Source organism: Megascapheus bottae, chromosome 6, assembly GCF_031878675.1.
Source record: "Megascapheus bottae isolate mThoBot1 chromosome 6, mThoBot2.hap1, whole genome shotgun sequence".
Lineage (NCBI taxonomy): Eukaryota > Metazoa > Chordata > Mammalia > Rodentia > Geomyidae > Megascapheus > Megascapheus bottae.
Genome location: NC_143514.1, coordinates 69,859,857 through 69,879,519, shown reverse-complemented (window position 1 = coordinate 69,879,519; position 19,663 = coordinate 69,859,857). Strand labels below are relative to the sequence as shown.

Genomic DNA, 19,663 nt, shown 5'->3' with positions numbered 1-19,663 from the left:
GGAGAGAGGGAGAGGGAGAGAGAGAGAAAGAGAAAGAGAGAGGGAAGAAGGGAGAGAGAGGGAGAGGGAGAGAGACACCAAGGACAGGAACTTGGCCTAGTGGTAGAGTGCTTGCCTAGGATTCAGGAAGACCTGGGTTCAATTCCTCAGGACCACACACATAGAAAAAGCCAGAAGTGGTGCTGTGGCTCAAGTGGTAGAGCATTAGCCTTGAGAAACTCCCAGGACAGTGCTCAGGCCCCAAGTTCAAACCACAGGAATGGCAAAAAGAGAGGGAGAGGGGGAGAGAGAGAGACAGAGACAGAGAAACAGAGACACACACAGACACACAGAGAGAGACAGAGACAGACACACACACATTGGATGGGGGAATGTAACTTAACTGTAGAGTTCTTGCTTAGCATGCAAATCCTGGATTCTGACCCCAGTTATTTATTTTGGGGGGTCAGTTGTGGGACTTGAATTCTGGACCAGGGTGTTGTCCCTCAGCTCTTCAGCTCAAGGCCACCGCCCTACCCATTGAGCCACAGTGCCACTTCAGGTTTTCTGGTGGTTAATTGGAGATGAGCTTGAGCCACTGTGCCTGGCATTTTTTTTTTCCTTAAGGGAAACATAGACCAATGCTGGCGGTAGCTCACACCTGTAATCCTAGTTACTCAAGAGGCTAAGATCTGAGAAGATGGAGTTTCAAAGACAGCCCAGGGAAGGAAGCCTGAGAAGAGTCTTATCTCTTACCAAAAAATAAAAGCTGGCAGGAATAGCACCCAGGCCTGGTACCAAAACAAACAAAAACATAGCAAAACACCCACTTTAGCACTTCATTTGGAAATAAACTGTAAGAATATGAATAACCTTAAGAACATTTTTCCCCTGTGTTTATCTATGCCCAAGGGCAATGCTCAGGCCCTGAGTTCAAGCCCATGACTAGCAAAATTTTTTTTTTTTTTTTGTGAGTCCTTGAGCTTGAACTCTGAACTCCGGGTCTGGGTTTAGGACTGGGTCTTTTTCTGAGCTTTTGTGCTCAGGACTAGTACTCTGCCATTTGAGCCATAGCTCCACGACCAAGTTTTTGGGTTACTTAGAGATCAAAGACTCATGGACTTTTCTGTCCTACTTGGCTTTAAGGCTCTTCAGATCCCAGCCTCCTGAGTAGTTGGAATTATAGATGTGAGTGCTTAGTTGACTGTGGGTTTTTTGGGGATTTTTTTTTTGGCCAGTCTTGGGTTTTGAACTTAGGGCCTGAGCACTGTCCTTGGGTGTTCTCAAGGCTAGAACTCTTATCACTTGACCCACAGCACCACTTTTGGGCCTTTTCTATGTATGTGGTACCTAGGAATCAAACTCGGGTCTTTGTACATGCTAGGCAAGCACTCTATCATTAGGCCAAACTCCCGGCCCTTGCTTGAGTTTTTTTTTGTTTTGTTTTTTTTGCCAGTCCTGGGCTTGAGCTCAGGGCTTGAGCACTGACCTTGGACTTTCTCAAGGCTAGCACTCTACCACTTGAGCCTCAGCACCACTTCCTGCTTTTTGCTATGTATGTGGGGTACCGAGAAATCGAACCCGGGTCTTCGTGCATGCTAGGCAAGCATTCTACCACTAGGCCAAACTCCCGGCCCATGTTTTTTTTTTGTTGTTGTTGTTGGTCGTGGGACTTGAACTCTGGACCTGGACATTGTCCCTGAACTCTCTAGCTCAAGGCTACTGCCCTATCCCTTGAGCCACAGCCCTGTGTCCCATTTTCTAGTGATTAATTGCACTTGGACTTTTTAGTGCCCAGGCTGGCTTTGAACCTCGATTTCAGATCTCAGCCTCCTGAGAAGCTAGGATTACAAGTGTGAGCCACCGCGCCCAGCATTGCTTGACTTCTTTTGATCAATTGGAGATTGATCAAGGTTGGTACCCTACCACTTGAGTCACACCTCCCCTTGTTTGCTCTTTTTCTATAAGTAGTATCCATTGTGACTCTAGCCCCTGAATGCTTGCATGTATTTTCAAAGATTAGGGTTATAAATTGTATGTATAATGTTGTTGCATCAGTAGATCAGTCTGCCTTACCCTGCTTCCTTTCTTGGGTCAGAGAACCAAGATCCACAGAGATTGATTTCACCATACTTAGGTGGTTTCTAGATGGAGATCCAAACTCTTGCCAATCAGGTATTTTTCCTGGTTCCTGACATTGCAGCAGAATCCTCTGACTTCCTGAAAAGTTAGGTCATTCAGTAGTATAATACAGTAACCAGACTGATCTTCTCTACCAGATAAAACACCCTGAAGCATTTGATCTGGATAGTATTTCAATCACAAATTCCTACAAATACCCATGTAGTACTGATTTTCCATTAAAATGTACATGTCTCTCTGTTTCTTAGTTTGAAACAACAACACTCTTGAATTTGAGTGTGGGCTTCTTGGGCTGTAGGTGGGCTTGATTTAAGTTTGGGTATGTCCATATTTGAGGCAAGATAGGATTATATTTCTTTAAGGGAGGAAAAGGATTGTTATTTACCAAATCTGATCTTAATAGCAGTCAGATTGCTGGCCTGCAAAGAGCAGAGTCCAAAAGGCACCATGAGGAATTCCAGGTTCAACCAGTTTTGAAATTTTTTTCCCATTTTTTATTTGTCAGTGTTTGTGAAAATGCAGTATATACTCATCAAGCGCAACAAGATTAGAATTGCTTGAAATGCTTTAAAATGTTGTTTCCTGAACTTGTTCCAACATCCTGTTATATCGTTTTCTTTATCTTCAGAGCATTTCCACATTCATTCAATGATTTGTGTTTAGCTTCATTGTAGTATGCTGTGTGGGAAGAGGTGTGTTTTTTTTCCCCCCCTGTACCCCTTTATGGTACTGGCGATTGAACTCAGGAATTTGCCCTTGCCATGCAGCCACTCTACCAATTGAACTGTGCTTCCACATATCCTTATTTTGCCTTGGTTATTTTCAGAGTAGGGTTCTACCTTAATGCGAAGACTGGCCTAGGCTGTGATCCTTTGCCGTGTGCTTTCTACCTCCCAAGTAGCTAGCATTCCAGACTTGAGCCACTTTGCTTTGCTTGCTGCTTGTTCTTTTAAAAAGAGATTCATGTCTATATTATAAACATCAAAAGGGAAGAAAGGGCATGCCATGGAACTTGCCAGTCATTTGGTTTTTAGAATATTGGGCTAATCAAAGCCCTTCCTATGTATTAAACCTTCAGTCTCGTTAACAATCCCATGAGAAAGGTACAGAGTTTCCCAACTTTTTTTCTTTTTTCTTTTGGTTAGTCCTGGGGCTTGAACTCAGGGCCTGGGCACTGTCCTTGGACACTTGCTGCTCAAGGCTACCTCTCTGCCACTTGAGCCGCAGCACCACGTCTGGCTTTTTCTGTGAATCTAGTATGGAGGAATTGAACGTAGGGCTTTGTGCATGCTAGGTGAGCACTCAAATCACTAGGCTATGCTCCCGGCCCTAGTCCCACATCTTATTAGGACAGCAGCTCAGAGGGGTTCTGTCACTTTGAAAGTCACCTAACTAAGAAATGTGGAGTCACTGAGAATCTTGCTTGGTACTTTTTTTTTTTTTTTTGGTGGGTCATGGGGCTTGAACTCAGCCTGGGTGCTGTCTCTGAGCTCTTCAGCTCAAGGCTACCACCCTACCCTTTAGACCCACTCCCCATTTTCTAGAGGTTAATTGGAGCCAGAGTCTCAGGTCCTTTTGCGGTCCTTTTGTGCCAGGCTGGCTTTGAACCTTGATCCTCAGATCTCAGCCTTCTGAGTAGATGGGATTACAGGAGTGAGCCACCACTGCTAGCTTGCTTGGTACTTTTTAACCACCATCCTTTGCTGTTTGAGCAGATTAACTAGATTAATGCTTGTCAAGAGCTTGTTTCAGGAGCACAGAGTTCTTCTATACAGTAGATGTTGCAGGTAGACTGCTTCTCCTCCCCCCGCCCCCTACTTTCAGTGTTAGGCTAGGAATTGGAACTGAGGGCCTGGATACTGTCCCTGAGGTTTTTTGCTAAAGCAAGTACTCTGCCTCTTTACTCACCACTCCATTTCTAGATTTTTTTGGTGGGGGGCTGGTCGTGGGGTTTGAACTTTGGGTCTGGGTACTTTGGCATTTTATCTCTTTGCGCCACAGTGCCACTTCTGGTTTTCTGGTGGTTAACTGGAGATAAGAGTTGCTGGCCAGGAGTTTGGCCTAGTGGTAGAGTGCTTGCCTGGCATGCACAAAGACCCAGGTTTGAATCCTTGGTACCACATACATAGAAAAAAACTGGAAGTGGTGCTGAGGCTGAAGTGGTAGAGCTCTAGCCTTGAGAAAGTCCAAGGACAGTGCTTAAGCCCAGGACTGGCCCAAAAAAAAAAAAAGTTTCACTGACTTCCATGCCTGGCTGGGCTTCAAACCTTAGCCCCCTGTCACCTCCGATTATGGATGTGAGCCACTAGCATCTGGACTAGCTTTCCATGTGATCTCCTAACAACCTACCTTGGGGTCCCATTTAGTTCTATAGTGAGATAGTGAGATATTGTTTCAAGCTGCCTAGTTCCTAAGTAGTCAAGGCTTTTATCCTGGGTGTGAATTTCATGAGTAGATGATGCTAAACAAGGAAATAGTAGCAACTAAGGTCTTTCCTGGGTTTGTTGATTTCTGGAGGCAGAACTTGAGAAGGAAGTAATTATCTCTCCCCCCTCCCTCTCTTACTCTCTCTCTTCCTCTCTCTCTCTCTCTCTCTCTCTCTCTCTCTCTCTCTCTCTCTCTCTCTCTCTCTCTCTCTCCCTCTCTCCTGGTCTCTGTGCATGCTAGGCAAGCACCCTACCACTAGGCCAAACCCTGGCCCATAGAATGTAGTAATTTGTTATGATGACTTGATTTCTCTAATTATAGTTCTATGGTAAAGTTATTGTCTGGAAACAGTGTCACAGATTGGATATAGCCAGAGATTTTTGACATCTTAAATAAAGGACATCTTTGTTTTCACTATGTTAAATGGATTGGACATTTTTTTTTTTTTTTTTTTTTTTTGCCAGTCCTGGGCTGGAGCTCAGGGCCTGAGCACTGTCTTTGGACTTTCTCAAGGCTAGAGCTCTACCACTTGAGCCTCAGCAGCATTTCTGGCTTTTTTCTATGTATGTGGTACTGAGGAATTGAACCCGGGTCTTCGTGCATGCTAGGCAAGCACTCTAGGCACTAGGCCAAACTCGCAGTCCCGGATTGGACTTTTTTATATCAGTCATGGGGCTTCAGCTCAGGGCCTTGTTCTGTCCCTGAGCTCTTTTGAAAGCTCAAGGCTAGAACACTACCACTTTGAGACACAGCACCATTGCCTGTTTTCTGGTGGGTAGTTGGAGATAAGAGTCTCATGGTCTTCCCTGACCTGACTGCCTTCAAACCATGATCCTCAGATCTCAGCCTCCTGAGTGGCTAGGAATAAGGCCATGAGCCCCTATCACCTGACTGGACTGGGTTTTTGGGGACTCTGATGTTGATCAGAACAGGGTGAAGAGCGATAATTATTCCCCTCTGTCATTATTTTCTGAAAAGGAGACTACTGTATTCACTGTAGTGTCCAAATGCTTAAACTGAGTTCCTGTTGTTAGTTCTTGAGTTGTGTCTACAAAATGTCTTTTTTTTTCTTTTCTTTTCTTTTTGGCAGTATTGGGGTTCGAACTCAAGGCCCCTAATGTTTGTTTGGCAGGTGCTCTACCACTTGAGCCAAGCCCACACAATAGGAGATGTCTTCACGTTAAGTAACATTTGTTATCTTCCTGTGTGCCAGGATTCTAACTTATGTGATCCCTACAATGTAATAGTCTTTACAGATGATGCAACTAGGGACTCTTGTACAGCTAATTACATAATGAAGTCAAGATTGAGGCCTTGTTATTTCCTGCATACTCTGCAATATATCTGGAAAGATAACTTCCAAAGCTTCTAAGCCTTGGATCCAGTGTGGGCTTAGAAAAAACTCTGTAAAAAAGTAATAGAAGATAGATGGTTTTGATTTCTTCCTCTTCCCATTCCCCTTCCCCTTCCTTTTCCTCCTCTTCTCCCTTCCCTTTCTCCCCCCTTCCCCTCCTCCTTCTCCTTCCCCTTTTTCATTTTTGCCAGTTCTGGATTGAACTGGGCCTGAGCTATGTCCTTGGGGATTCCTCCAGGATAGCACTCACTCTACCACTTGAGCCACAGCACCACTTCTGATCTTTTCTGTGTATGTAGTACTGAGGAGTTGAACCCAGGGCTTCATGCATGCTATACAAGCAGTCTTCCAGTAGGCCACGCTCCTGGCCCCTGGCCTTTTCCTTATGTGATACTGAGGAGTGGAACCCAGGGCTTCATGCATGTTGGCAAGTACTCTACCACTAAACTACATCCCTAGCCCAACTATTACATTCTTTTTTGTTTGTTTGTTTTGGTTGTTCGTGGGGTTTGAACTCTGAGCCTGGGTACTGTCCCTGAGCTCTTCAGCTCAAGGCTGGTGCTCTACCACTTGAGCCACAGCTCTACTTCTGGTTTTCTGGTGGACTTGTGGACTTTTGTGATTGGGTTGACTTTGATCTGTGATCCTCAAATCCCAGCCTCCTGAGTAATTGGGATTATAGGTGTGAGTCACCAGTGCCTGGTCCCACTATTATTCTTAAGTTATTCTTTTTTTTTTTTTTTTTTTTGCCAGTCCTGGGCTTGAGCTCAGGGCCTGAGCACTGTCCTTGGACTTTCTCATGGCTAGAACTCTACCACTTGAACCTCAGCACCACTTCTGGCTTTTTTCTATGTATGTGGTACCAAGGAATCGAACCAGGTCTTCCTGCATGCTAGGCAAGCACTCTACCACCAGGCCAAACTCCCAGCCCTTAAGTTATTCTTTTGATAAAACGTTGTCCTGCACATTCCCTAGAAAAAGCTGGAGGAAAATGGTCAGGCTCCAGCTCTTTCTTCCTCTAGTCACCAGCACCTCACCTCCAGTCCCAGAAACATAACGAAAGAGGAGATTCCTTCTTAGGTATTTTAAAGGCTGACTAGTCTAAAGACTGATTAAGCTAGGTTTTCTAAGTAAGCAATTCCTTTACCCCCACTTAGTAAAATATTAAAATATTTATGGCAGCTGCCACTGACCCTTATTCTGCAGTGTGGGGGTAGTCCTGCACTTTCTCATTAGATACCAGCATTATGCAATTGCAGAATTACAACAGAGGTCGAGCTGAGAAGGCAAGGGTGGTGAGGGACTACTGGCTGAGAAGAACTCTGAACAACCATCAGACCCCTTTCATAAGAACAAAACTCAGATGATGATTCATTCTCTATCTGGGAGCTTGTGGTCATTTTTGGGTCAGTGGTATTATTCCCATCTTCTCTATGATTATTTGGATTTTATAATTAGTAGGGATACTGAACATGAAATCATAATTTGAAAACTCTAGAATCCAAATTAAAATTCCTTTCATACTTACATGTAATTCCTGCACTATAAGATCACCCATGTAGAAGGCAAATTTTGATTTGCAGTATATGCAGAAAGTATTCAACTATCTCCAGTCTAATTTGATAACATTTCCGTTAGCTCCCTAAAGTATTCATTCACCAGCAGTAACTCCTTACTGGCTATTAGTAATTGCTATTACTCCTCACAGACTCACACTGAGAACCTAAGTAGCCACAAGTTTATTTTATCTCTATGAATTTATACTCCCTCCTCCCTCCGAGTTATGGGGCTCGAATTTAGGGCCTGGGTACTGTCCCTGAGCCTGTTTTGCTCAAGGTTACCCTTCTACCACTTGAGCCACAGCACCACTTCTGGCTTTTTCTGTGTATGTGGTACCGAGGAATTGAACCCAGGCGGGCATGCATGCTAGGCAAGCATTCTACCAATAGGCCAAACTCCCAGCCCATCAGGCTTTTGTGTGTGTGTGTGTGTGTGTGTGTGTGTGTGTGTGTGTGTGTGTGTGTGTGTGTGTGTGTGTGTGTTTGGTACCGAGGAATTAAACCCAGGGCTTTGTACATGCAAGTTACGACCCTACCACTAGGCCACACTCCCCCCACTTCATTGCTTTTTATTGTTGAACAATTATCATTCAACAATATTACATTTTTGTGTTGCTGCTTAAATTTTAATCCCTCTGAGAGATGCCTGCTTCTCAGAAGCAGATGATTGTGGGTTTTTTCTGGGTGCTTTTGCCTTATACATCTCACTTGGAGCTAAAGAAGTAGACATTTGAAAACAGCAGCAAGCACCGACCCAGGGTGCTGGAGACTGCACAGGGGAGAAGTGCTCCTCAAATCCTCATCCTTCTACCCAAAGAATGAGGAACGGGCCCCCGAACAGCACTGAAAGTGTTCAGACAGTAACTGCTCTACTCCAGACTCTATAAATACCACAGAAAACTCCCAGGGACCCACCCTGCCCTCTGGCTGCAGAAGCTGAATGGGTGGCCTAGGCCTTCACCCTCGTGAAGCTCTTTCCTGGTGAGCTTGGCTGGTGTCCAGTGTTTTGCTGTTAGAAACAATACTTCTGTGTTCCTCCCACTTTTTTTTTCAGGGGTGGGGGGTGAGGGGCAGTCCTGGCTGGGCCTGTATTCTGTCCCTGAGCCTCTCTGTGCTCAAGGCTAGCACTCTACCATCTGAGCTACAGTGCCAATTCCAGTTTTTTCTGAGTAGTTTATTGGAGATAAGAGTCTCATGGACTTTTCCTGTTGGGCTGGCTGGGAACTGCAATCCTCTCATCTCACTCTCTTGAATAACTAGGATTTATAGGTATGAGCCACCTATGCTCAGCTCACTTGTCTTTTTTGGCTTGAACTCAGCACCTGTGTGCTGTTCCTGAGCTCTTCAGCTCAAGGCTACCATCCTACCCTACTCTGCCACTTTAAGCCACGTGACACTTCCAGTTTTGAGATGGTTAATTGGAGATAAGAGGCTCATGGAATTTAGTGCCTGGGCTGGCTTTGAACCGCAGTCCTCAGATCTCAGCTCCTGAGTAGCTAGGATCACAGGTGTGAGCCACCTTACTTGGCCAGTTTGGTAGGTTGTTTTTTTTTTTTTTTTTTTTTTTTTTTTTTTGCCAGTCCTGGGCTTGAGCTCAGGGCCTGAGCACTGTCCTTGGACTTTCTCAAGGCTAGAGCTCTACCACTTGAGCCTCAACACCACTTCTGGCTTTTTTTCTATGTGTGTGGTACCAAGGAATCGAACCCGGGTCTTCCTGCATGCTAGGCAAGCACTCTACCGCTAGGCCAAACTCCCAGCCCCCAGTTTGGTAGTTTTAATGTTGCTATGACTAGGCAGATTGAGAAATTTCAGTTGACTAGTTCATGACTACCAAACTTTGCTGGTTTTTCAGTTAGTTTACAATTTTTGTGTGTGTGTGTGTAAATTTGCTGCTATGTATATTTAAAACGAGCGAAATAACAGCATAGACAAGCTAAAGTGACAATCTAGTGTGAAATAACTATTACCAAGCCAAAACGTCAACGAATGTGTTAGCTTTCCTTGTAGTGACTGCAGTGTGGTCGTCAGTGCTCTGGACTGCAAATGCTCAAAATGCTCAGCATGTGCAACAAGCAAGGCAATTTGCTGTGGTGGTATAGTTCTGGGACCTGACTTGTGTGATCCATAGGCAACTTCCTTGGGATTCCTTGGGTGGAAACTCAGTCCGAAGGCCAGGACCTTCATTTAAAATGTTTCCTTGTGTTAGTGTTAAGAACTAGACCTTCTTTAGAAAGTGAAACTATGCACAAGTTACAATATTAGGGCTTTCTGAGACAGTGACTATAAATTCTGTGCATTATTACTCATAAAATAATTATGTATATATATTAAACCAAGTTTAATTGCAACTGTCATACTGTCATGATTTAAAAGTGGGATTCTGGGACCTTCCTATATACTCCCTTCCTTTTTTTGGAGGGTTGTCGTGGGGCTTGAACTTTGGGCCTGGGCACTGTCCCTGAATTCTTCAGCTCAAGGCCAGCATCCTACCCCTGGAGCCACAGCACCACTCCCAGTTTTCTAGTGGTTAATTGGAGATAGGATTTTCAAGGTCTTCGGTGCCGGGCCAGCTTTAAACTGTGATCCTCAGACCTCAGATCTCAGCCTTCTGAGTAGCTAGGATTATAGGCGTGAGCTGGCTGTGGTTTGTTTTTGTTTTTTGTTGTTGTTGTTGTTTGTTTGTTGTTTTAATTCCTTTAGCTCTCATTTATTTAAAAAATATTTTTGGGAGGAAATGCTGGGGATTGTACCAGGGGCCTAGTTAAGGAATTTAATTACTTTCTGATGAAAACAGCATTTTACTGAAATGCTTCCACTGAATTGTTTTTAGTGTCACTATAGAATAATAGTGATCACTCTCTCATCCTCTTTCTCTGTCTCCCCCCCGCCCCCCATTGATATGGGGCTTGAACTCTGGACCTGGGCATTGTCCCTGAGCTATTCAGCTCAAGGCTAACGCTCTACCACTTGAACCCACAGGTTTTTTTTTTTGTTTGTTTTTTGCCAGTCCTGGGTCTTGAACTCAGGACCTGAGTACTACCCTTGGTTAAGCCACAGTTCTATTTCTGGTTTTCTGGTGGTTATTTGTAGATAAGAGTCTCACAGACTTTTTGTGCCCAGACTTGATTTGAACCATGATCCTCAGATCTCAGCCTCCTGAGTAGCTAGGATTTATAGGCGTGAGCCACCAGCGCCTAGCTAAGTTTTCTTTTCTTTTAATGTTACTTTATGAAGAATACTGTCAGAGGTCAGAATAAGAAATAAGCTTTACATTTCAATAAACCCATGAGAGACTTTGTTGTGCTCTAAAGACAAAGGAGGAAGAAATCTTTATGGGATTGGTACATTGTTGAACAGAATGGCCATCACACGGGGCTATATGAATTAAAGACAAAATGATGCAAGCCATTTAGAACTTCAGAAGTCTCCTGAGATTTAGTGCGTATTGGTCAAGTGTTGCTCGTGGCCACTGCACTAGGAGGTTATAATCTAGCACACCTCCATCACTGTACAGTCACAGCACTTGTCTGGACTGGTTTGGGCATTTCTTTTTTCTTTCAGTCTGAGGGACTTGAACTCAGGGTCTGGATACTATCCCTGAGCTTCTTTGTGCTCAAGGTAAGGGGTCTACCACTTGAGCCACAGTGCCACTTCTGGTTTTTCAGTGGTTACGTGGAGCGAAGAGTCTTATGGGGACTTTTCTGTCTGGGTTGGCTTTGAACTGTGATCATCAGATCTTAGCCTCTTAGCATTACAGGCAAGAGCTCCTGGCTCCTGGCTGGTCTGGTCACTTTTTAAGAAGAAAAAATGAGGCAAATGAAAAACCAAAATAATAAAGACCTGGATCTTTGCCTTGATTCTATAATGCCATATTTCCATCTTCTGATAGCTTTGATTATTAAATTTCATAGAAAGCTCTGGCATCGTGAGTATCAGCATATTGACTGTGTTTTGATGTTGATTCTCTTTCCAGGCTGGCAGCGATGGTGAGAGCATAGGAAACTGCCCCTTTTCCCAGAGGCTCTTCATGATTCTTTGGCTCAAAGGAGTTGTATTTAGTGTTACCACTGTTGACCTGAAAAGGTAAGATACAATGCACGTGGATTTTTGAGCAGCACTTGACTGAACATACATTTTGATTTCATATAAAGGAAATCCAGCCGGGAGTTTGGCCTAGTGGTTAAAGTGCTTGCACGAAGACCCGGGTTCGATTCCTTGATACCACATACATAGAAATAAGCCGGAAGTGGTGCTGAGGCTCAAGTGGTAGAGCTCTAGCCTTGAGAAAATCCAAGGACAGTGCTCAGGCCCTGAGCTCAAGCCCAGGACTGGCAAAAAAAAAAAAAAAAAAAAAAAGGAAATCCACTTCATTAAAGGTCCACTGTTATGGATAGATTTAACCTGTGTAAGTATTACAGTCACACAGTAGTAAGTTGTATGTTGCCACCTAGTCTTATTGGGACCTTAAAGAGCAGTTATTGGAATTAGGTTTTAGCATGGTGCAGTGAAATCCTTGAACTGTCCAGTGCAGACTTGGAGCCCTGAAGAGTTCCTTGGCCGTCATCTCAAGTGTGACCAATTGGATCTGGTCCTTAAAGGCAGGAATGGAGAGCCACTGTTGTTCAGTTGCTGACTTCCTGCCTAGCCGGGTTGAAGCTCTAGGCTCCAGCCCAGCAGGGAGGAGAGAAGACAAACAAAGCTGTTTTAAAAAAGTAGAGTTCTGTTGTCAATGCCACGTAACCTGCTTTCAGGGAATTGGGGGTTTTCTCTAACAGATCATAGCTGGTTAAATTGTAAGCTAAGAACAAGTACCCACAGCTCTGTGATTGTTCTTGCTAGTTATAGAGTTTATCTAGCCTTTTCTTCATGATGGGGATTTCTGAGAATAATCCTGACAGTTTTTTGGGTTTTTTTTTTTTTTTTGGTGCCAATCCTAGGGCATGAATTTAGGGCCTGGGTATAGGCCTTAAGCTTCCTTTGCTCAAGGCTACCACTCTACCGCTTGAGCTATAGCTCCACTTGTTTTTTTGGTGGTTAACCGGAAGTAATAATCTTATGGACTTTTCTATTCAGGCTGGCTTTTAACTGTGATCTTTAGGTCTTAGCTTCCTGAGCCTAGGATTACAGGTGTGAGCCACTGGCACCAGGTTGAAAGTCTTTGTTTTTATGTAGGAACTTATTTTTTTCTTTGGCAAATGGGTGTGAGGTGATAAAACATTCGTACTTGCTTCTTGGATTAAAATCCAAGGTTAATAGCTGTACCAGGTCTGGGAATGTGGCTCAAGTGGTAGAGCGCTAGCCTTGAGTGAAAGAAGCTCAGGGACAATAGTGCCCAGGTTCTGAGTTCAAATCCCAGGACTGGCAGAAAAAAAAAAAACCAAAGCAGTTATCCCAATGGAAACTTTGTGATCTGGCAATATTGTATTCCGTGTGTATGTGTGTATGTATGTGTATGTATGTGTGTATGTGTTGTTGGGTTTGGATCCAGGCCTCCTAGATGCTTGGCAAGCATGCATTCCTCCTGACATCAGTGCCTCTGCATCATCAGCTAGCTGTTTATTTTTTAAGCTTATCAAGTCATTAATAGTGTTCAGAGGAAAATACTGACAGGCTGTCACTTAGGTGGTGAGAGACAAGATATATTAGCCGTCTGCCATCCTTACAGCTTGGCGCTACCTGAGAGCTGTAATCCTATCCCAGGTTTAGGTTAGCGTCTTTGGGGGTCTCTGTCTGAGATCCCTAAATTTTATTCTTTTCTCATTCCCAGTGCAAGTTTTGAAATTTTGCATACTTAAACTACATTTATTGAAAATAAGCCACAAAGTCTTGCAGGAGATTTCTTTTTCATATATCTGTATACATGTTGTTTTTCAAGGCAGGGTCTCAGCGTGTAGCCCAGGCTAGCTTTAAACTTGAGGCCTCCTGCCTCCTCCTGGGAGGGATCAGGAGCACGTGAATCACAGGTGTGTACCACCATATTCCAAGTTTGGGACCTGTGTAGAATTAAGCCGTGGGGGGTAGTCAGAGCCAAGACCACAAGCCTTCAGGAAGACATTACCTTGTTGATGGCGGAGAGCTATTTTAAGAATAAGTCATGCAGCTATCCTCTTATTACCGTGTCTTTCCTACATGCATTCGTAAAGGAAGTTGCTCAATATAACTCCTAAAAATAGACCCACTACCAGGCACACACCCTTACTTGTCCTGAAATACATGATTTCTCCTAGTCCATTTTTGGCTTGGAACAAGTGAGTTGACTGCCTTGCTTTCAGAAAACCTTCTTTGACTCACTCAGTACAGTGGTTGATTGTGTTGCAGCCTAGCAATAGTGAATCTGGCTCAAGAGATGAAGTAAAGTCATCTGTCTTTATAGATGACCTTATGGGGCATCACTGTTGAATTCTGGCTGATACTTGAGCTTTTGTATATGTTAGGCATTATTGTATGCCATAATTAGAGTCTTATCATTAGATATCAATGACGTGTACACACTTTAAATTGAAGCATGTATTTTTTGGTCTTCAGTATATCTAAGAGAAGTTGTTTAAGACACAGTCTAGCTATGTAGCCCAGGCTCGCCTCGAATTTTTGATCCTCCTGCCCCCTGCTGAGATTACAAGAGTATACCACTACATCTAGCTTCATAAATGCTTCTTCATTGCGGCTGGGAATGTGGCTCAGTAGTAGAGTGCTTGCCTAGTATGCATGAAGCCCTGGGTTCCATTCCTCAGTATCACATAAACACAAAAAACCAGAAGTGGCGCTATGGCTCAGGTATAGAGTGCTAGCCTTGAACAAAAGAAAGCAGCTCAGGGACAGTGTGCCCAGGCTCTGACTTCAAGCCTCCAGGACAGGAGGGGTGGGGAGATGAGATGCTTCTTCATTGTTTTAATAATCTGGTTCATGAACTTGTAATGCTTTTGACAACTCCTTAAAAATAACAAGAAAAGCAAGCTTGGTGCTGGTGACTCAAGCCTGTAATCCATCCTAGCTACTCAGGAAGCTAAGCTCTGAAGATCTCTCTGTTCAAAGCCGCCCCAGACAGGAAAGGTCATGAGACTCTTAAATCTCCAATGAATCACCAGAAGTGGAGCTGAGGTTCAAATTGTAGAGCACTAACTTTGAGCCAAAAAGCTCAGGAACGATGCCCAGGCCCAGAGTTTAAGTGCCAGGACAGACCGATAAGAAAGACAGACAGACAGACAGACAGACAGACAGACACACACACACACACACACACACACACACACACACACACACACACACACACACACAGAGCTAAGGGCTGGCTGGGAATGTGATCTAGTGGTAGAGTGCTTGCCTAGCATGCATGAAGCCCTGGCTTTAATTCCTCAGTACCTCATAAACAGAAAAAAAATGGAAGTGGCACTGTGGCTCAAATGGTAGGGGTTAGCCTTGAGAAAGCTCAAGGACAGTGCCTGAGGCCTTGCGTTCAAGCTAAGAGCAACAAAAGTATATAAGTGGTCCATGGTATTTTCTCTTCCACCCCCAGCCTGCTTGCAAACACCCCTTCACAGAGACAATTGTTCTTAAGCTGTACTCTATCATAAATCAGCACTGTTCCTGTAGTTTACCCACTTGCAGTTTTGAACAGTTTCAAAGAGAAGACACCCAAGGAGAGTGAACACTGGTTCAAAAACACATTGTACAATGAAGTGTCACAGGGGAGTGAAAAAGTATTCCATAATATATTCTAAATGTGACTCTTTAGAACTCGGTGGGGGAGAAACTACCTTTTGTGCTTATTTTCCTGTGTATCTTGGTAATTGCCTGGTCCCTCAGTGAGAAGCACTGATGGCTGCTAGCATACACCAGCTGAGAGCTATTTAGAAGCCCACTCTGTGCTCTCAGAAAGTGATTGTTCCATGACATTTCATGCCTCAGAACAAGTCCATGTAGGTCTGGTGCCATGTCCCACGCTCTTGAGTCTCAGTTGGAGCTAATGGCTGTGCTGGTGGTTTTGGTGTGTCTTTTGTGAGGCTTTTGAACAACCTCCCATTACGCACTCCTAGCACAGCCATAATGCTTTAGTGGGAGTTATTTCCAAGTCTCATATTCTGTTCCTGCGCCAATTGTATTGAAAGGGGTTTTAGATAAAAGTTCCTGGGTGTTAGAAAGAATGTAGGTTTACACCAATTGCCATTTGAACAAAAACTGTGGGTACTCCTAAGTGACAATTTTACAGTTGAGGGCACAGTTCCAGTGGTTGCCATATGTCATCAAGTTGTGGCGTGACCATGGTGAGGAGAGGGTGTGGTCGGGTGCTGTGTGGAGCCACCACTGCTTCAGGGATGGCTGCCTTGGCCTCTGGCAGTCCATCACTCCATATGTGAGTTAGGAAAAAGCATGAGTGGAGGTAGTTAGCATGGCTTCACTGCTGTGTATGTTCTGGGCACTTTTTTTTTTTTTTAAATATTCCAAGCCATCTTTGGACCTGTTATAGAGAAAGATCCATTGTGGTGGTGGTTTTTTGTTTGTTTGTTTTCGCCGGTCCTCAGACTTGAACTCAGGGCCTAAGCATTGTCTTTGGGCTTTCTCAAGGCTAGAGCTATACCACTTGAGCCACAGCACCACTTCCAGCTTTTTCTATGGATGTGGTATCGAGGAATTGAACCCAGTTCTTCATCCATGCTAGGCAAGCACTCCACAACTAGGCCACACTCCCCACCAGATCCATTGTTTTCTAGAACCTCTGGCTGTGAGGTTAATGGCAGTGGTCTTAATCTAAAGACCTTACTGTTTTCATAGACCTCAGAGCTCCTGGATAACGCATTACATTAACACTACCGCACAGTTTTGTTTCAGTTAAATCTTTTAGTGCTACAGGAGAAGCTTGAGAGCAAGGCAAGGGAAAGGGAAAAGGAAAAGAACAGTGATGGAGAGAATGAAGGACACACATAACACAGAACTGCTTCTAACTAGTGCGTACCTATGTTGTTATATGCCTATTGGGATAAACTTTTCTTGTTTTGAGAAATTAAGCGTAGAAATGATAAGTTTTAAGTTAGCCTTTTATTATAAAAGCTTTTATGTCTGCTATAATATCACTTGAGTTCCTACTCTGTAGTTTCTCTGAGAGAACAGAGATCATTCTTCTGCCTCCGTACCAGGCTTTGTTCTCAGGGCCTTCTGCTTGCTCTGCTTGTTTGCTGAGCTCTACTACTTGAATCATACTTCCAGCCCTGTTTTTTTTTTGCCAGTCATTGGCGATGGATCTAGGACTTTTCTGCCTAGGCTGGCCTCCTGAGTGACTAGAATTACAGATCTGCTAGCTCTGGCTGAGAAATCTCTTTAAGGCTGGGAAATAAGATTCCACTCTCTCATTTGTACCTTTAACACAAACCCATCTCATTCTGTGCATAGTTAGTAATGGTTTCCTTGTGCTTTGACAGAAGCAGCCCATTTGTAACATTTGTGAGTCAGACTCTTGGTGTGAGTTACCACAGCAGCAGAATAAACTTGGAACATTATTACAGTAGTTGAAACTTTAACAGCTTCATAATAGTTTGAAGTGTTACAGTGAAACATGGAGCTGATAGAAGATACCTTAAAAAGCAGATATAAATTCAGAACAAAATCTCATTTCTAAGTAGGCTTTTGAGAATGGTTTCATTTTTATTGTGTCAAGCTGAGTGTAATGGTGCACACACCTGTCATTCCATCAAGTGTAAGACCAGTCTGGGTTACAAAGTGAAATCTTGTCTCAAAACAACCATCAGAAACTTATTCACATTGTCATGTCCATTTTCTTTCAGGTCTGGTACTTGTGAGACAGGAACTCCATGCATTCAAACTGAGAATAGACTTCATTAAACTGAGAAATCAGCTCAATCTCCACGTAGATTTTCAGTAACTGCAGCACAGTTAACATGTGTGTGCAGAGACACGTGGGTGCAGAGAGGCTGAATGGAACCAAATAGGCCAGCCCTTTGGAGAAATCATGTTTCCTGTTTACTGAGCTTTCAGAAAGGCAGACTCCATTCTTCCCTTTGTGTGACTGACTTTATCTACGAAGCTCCTAGGATAGTGCTTCAGTTCAAGATAAATGGGTTTGACAACTCACACAAGAGATAGAACATTGCTGGGGTTTTTTTTTGTGGGGAGAGGAGCAATTAGGATTTGAACCCAAGGCTCCCCACGCCAGGTATGCTAAGCAGGCACTGTACTGCTTGAGCCATGCTCCGTGTTCTCATATTTTTGTTTTTTGGATGCCAATCCTGTGGCTTGAACTCAGGGCCTAGGCATTGTTTTCTGGTGGTTTACTGGAGATAAGAGTCTCACAAAACTTTCTTGCCCTGGGCTCTGCTTTGAACCTTGATCCTTAAATCTCAGCCTCCTGAGTAGCTAGGATTATAGGCATGAGCCACCAGTGCCACTACTTTGTTCTCAAAATGTTGCTGCAAGGGCCTGGAGTTTGGCGTAGTGGTAGAGTGCTTGCCTAGCACGCATGAAGACCAGGGTTCAATTCCTCAATGCCACATACATAGAAAAAGGTGGAAGTGGTACTGTGGCTCAAGTGGTAGAGCCCTAGCTTTAAGGAAGCCCAAGGACAGTGTTCAGGCCCTGAGTTCAAGCCTCATGATTGGCCAAAAAAAAAAAAAGTTGCTGCAAGGCCAGGCAGAATGGCTCTCGCCTGTAATCATAGCTACACAGGAGGCTGAGATCTGAGGATTGTAGTTCTAAGCCAGCCCCCCACTAAAGTCTGTGAGACTCTTATCTCCAATTAATCATCAGAAAACCAGAAGTGGCACTGTGGCTCAAGGGGTACGACAGTAGCTTTGAGCTGAAGAGCTCAGGGACAACACCCAGGCCCAAAGTTCAAGTCCTAAGACCAGCAACAACAACAAAAAGATGTTGCTGCAAAAAATTAATGTTGAAGCCAGGTACAGTGGCTCATGCCTGTAATCCTAGCTACTCAGGAGGCTGAGCTCTGAGGATCTAAGTTCAAAACTAGCCCAGGCACTAAAGTTCGTGAGACTCTTATCTCAAATTAACTGCTAGAAAACTAGAAGTGGTGCTGTGGCTCAAGGAGTAGGGTGGTAGCCTTGAGCTGAAGAACTCAGAGACAGAGCCCAGGCCCAGAACTCCAGCTCCACAACTGACCCCTCCCCCCACAAAAAAATGAATGTTGAAGCAGTATTCTACCTTTCATCAGAACCAATGTATTCTTTTAACTGCTTGATCTGAAACACATAGACAAATGCTTAGTATCTACAGATCTTGGTGTATTATGTTGAGTTTGTGAATTCAGCCAGAGTTTATTAATTCAGCCAGAAAACGGAAAATTGACTGAGAATTGACTAAGAAGTAACTATTAGGAATAAAGTGTTATGAAACAAACAACTGTAGCATTCTGGTATTAACTTTGGTTCTTTTGGGGATGTTTATAGAATGCCTAATACTGTCAGCGTGCGTGCGTGCATGCATGCATGCATGCATGTATGCGTGTGTGTTGGTGCCAGGGCTTGATTTGGGGATTAGATGCTGTCCTGGAGCTTTTTTGGGGATCAAGGCTAGTAGTGTTCTTCTACCACTTCAGGGTTTTAGGTGTTTTCATGGGGGACAGTCTCAGTGGGGCCTTATCCTGCCCAGGCTAGCTTTGAATTACAACCCTCAGACCTCAGCCTCCTGCCAAGTTAGGATTACAGGCTTGAGCCACCAATGCTTGGCATGTGTGACTTTTATGCCTTGAAAATTAGTATCTTCCAAAAGGCGTTCAGCTTAAAAGATAAACTCTACACAGGTAGAACTTTTCTCCATTTAGCAAGTCAGCCAGTCAAACAGGCCATCCTTACAGCCTGCTCATCCTTACCTCTGCTCATTCCACATCCACAGGCTGGAACGGAGTCACCAGCCTCATTGTCCTCTCGTCGCCAGTGTACTGAATTAAACTTTAATTGGAATTAAGACACTTAAGTTGCTTAAAGTATTAGCTCCTAGAAGGCTTCTCTCTTTTGTTTTTCTTTCCCCTCATTTTCTGTTTGTTTTTTAATTTAATTCTTTCATAAGATACTTGAATCAGAAGGCTCTAAGTGGGGAAAGTATAAAGCAGAAGCACTGAAGAACAGCCACGCTGCTGTCTCGAGTGTATGCGCCATGCCCTAGCTTAACCTGAGGTTAAGGTTTGGCACTTATTATTGGAAGCCTTTCACAAAACAAGCCACTGATGCCCTAAAATCAA

General features: G+C 43.9%; 1 protein-coding gene across 1 annotated transcript in view; it reads left to right on the top strand.

Annotated features, from left to right (window-relative positions):
- Positions 1-19,663, top strand: part of Clic4 (CLIC family member 4) — a 55,248-nt gene that overhangs the window by 20,997 nt on the left and 14,588 nt on the right. Inside the window, exon 2 of the mRNA XM_090335539.1 lies at positions 11,435-11,544. Within this exon, the coding sequence (XP_090191665.1) occupies positions 11,435-11,544 (110 nt within the window). The remainder of the gene's footprint in view (positions 1-11,434; positions 11,545-19,663) is intronic.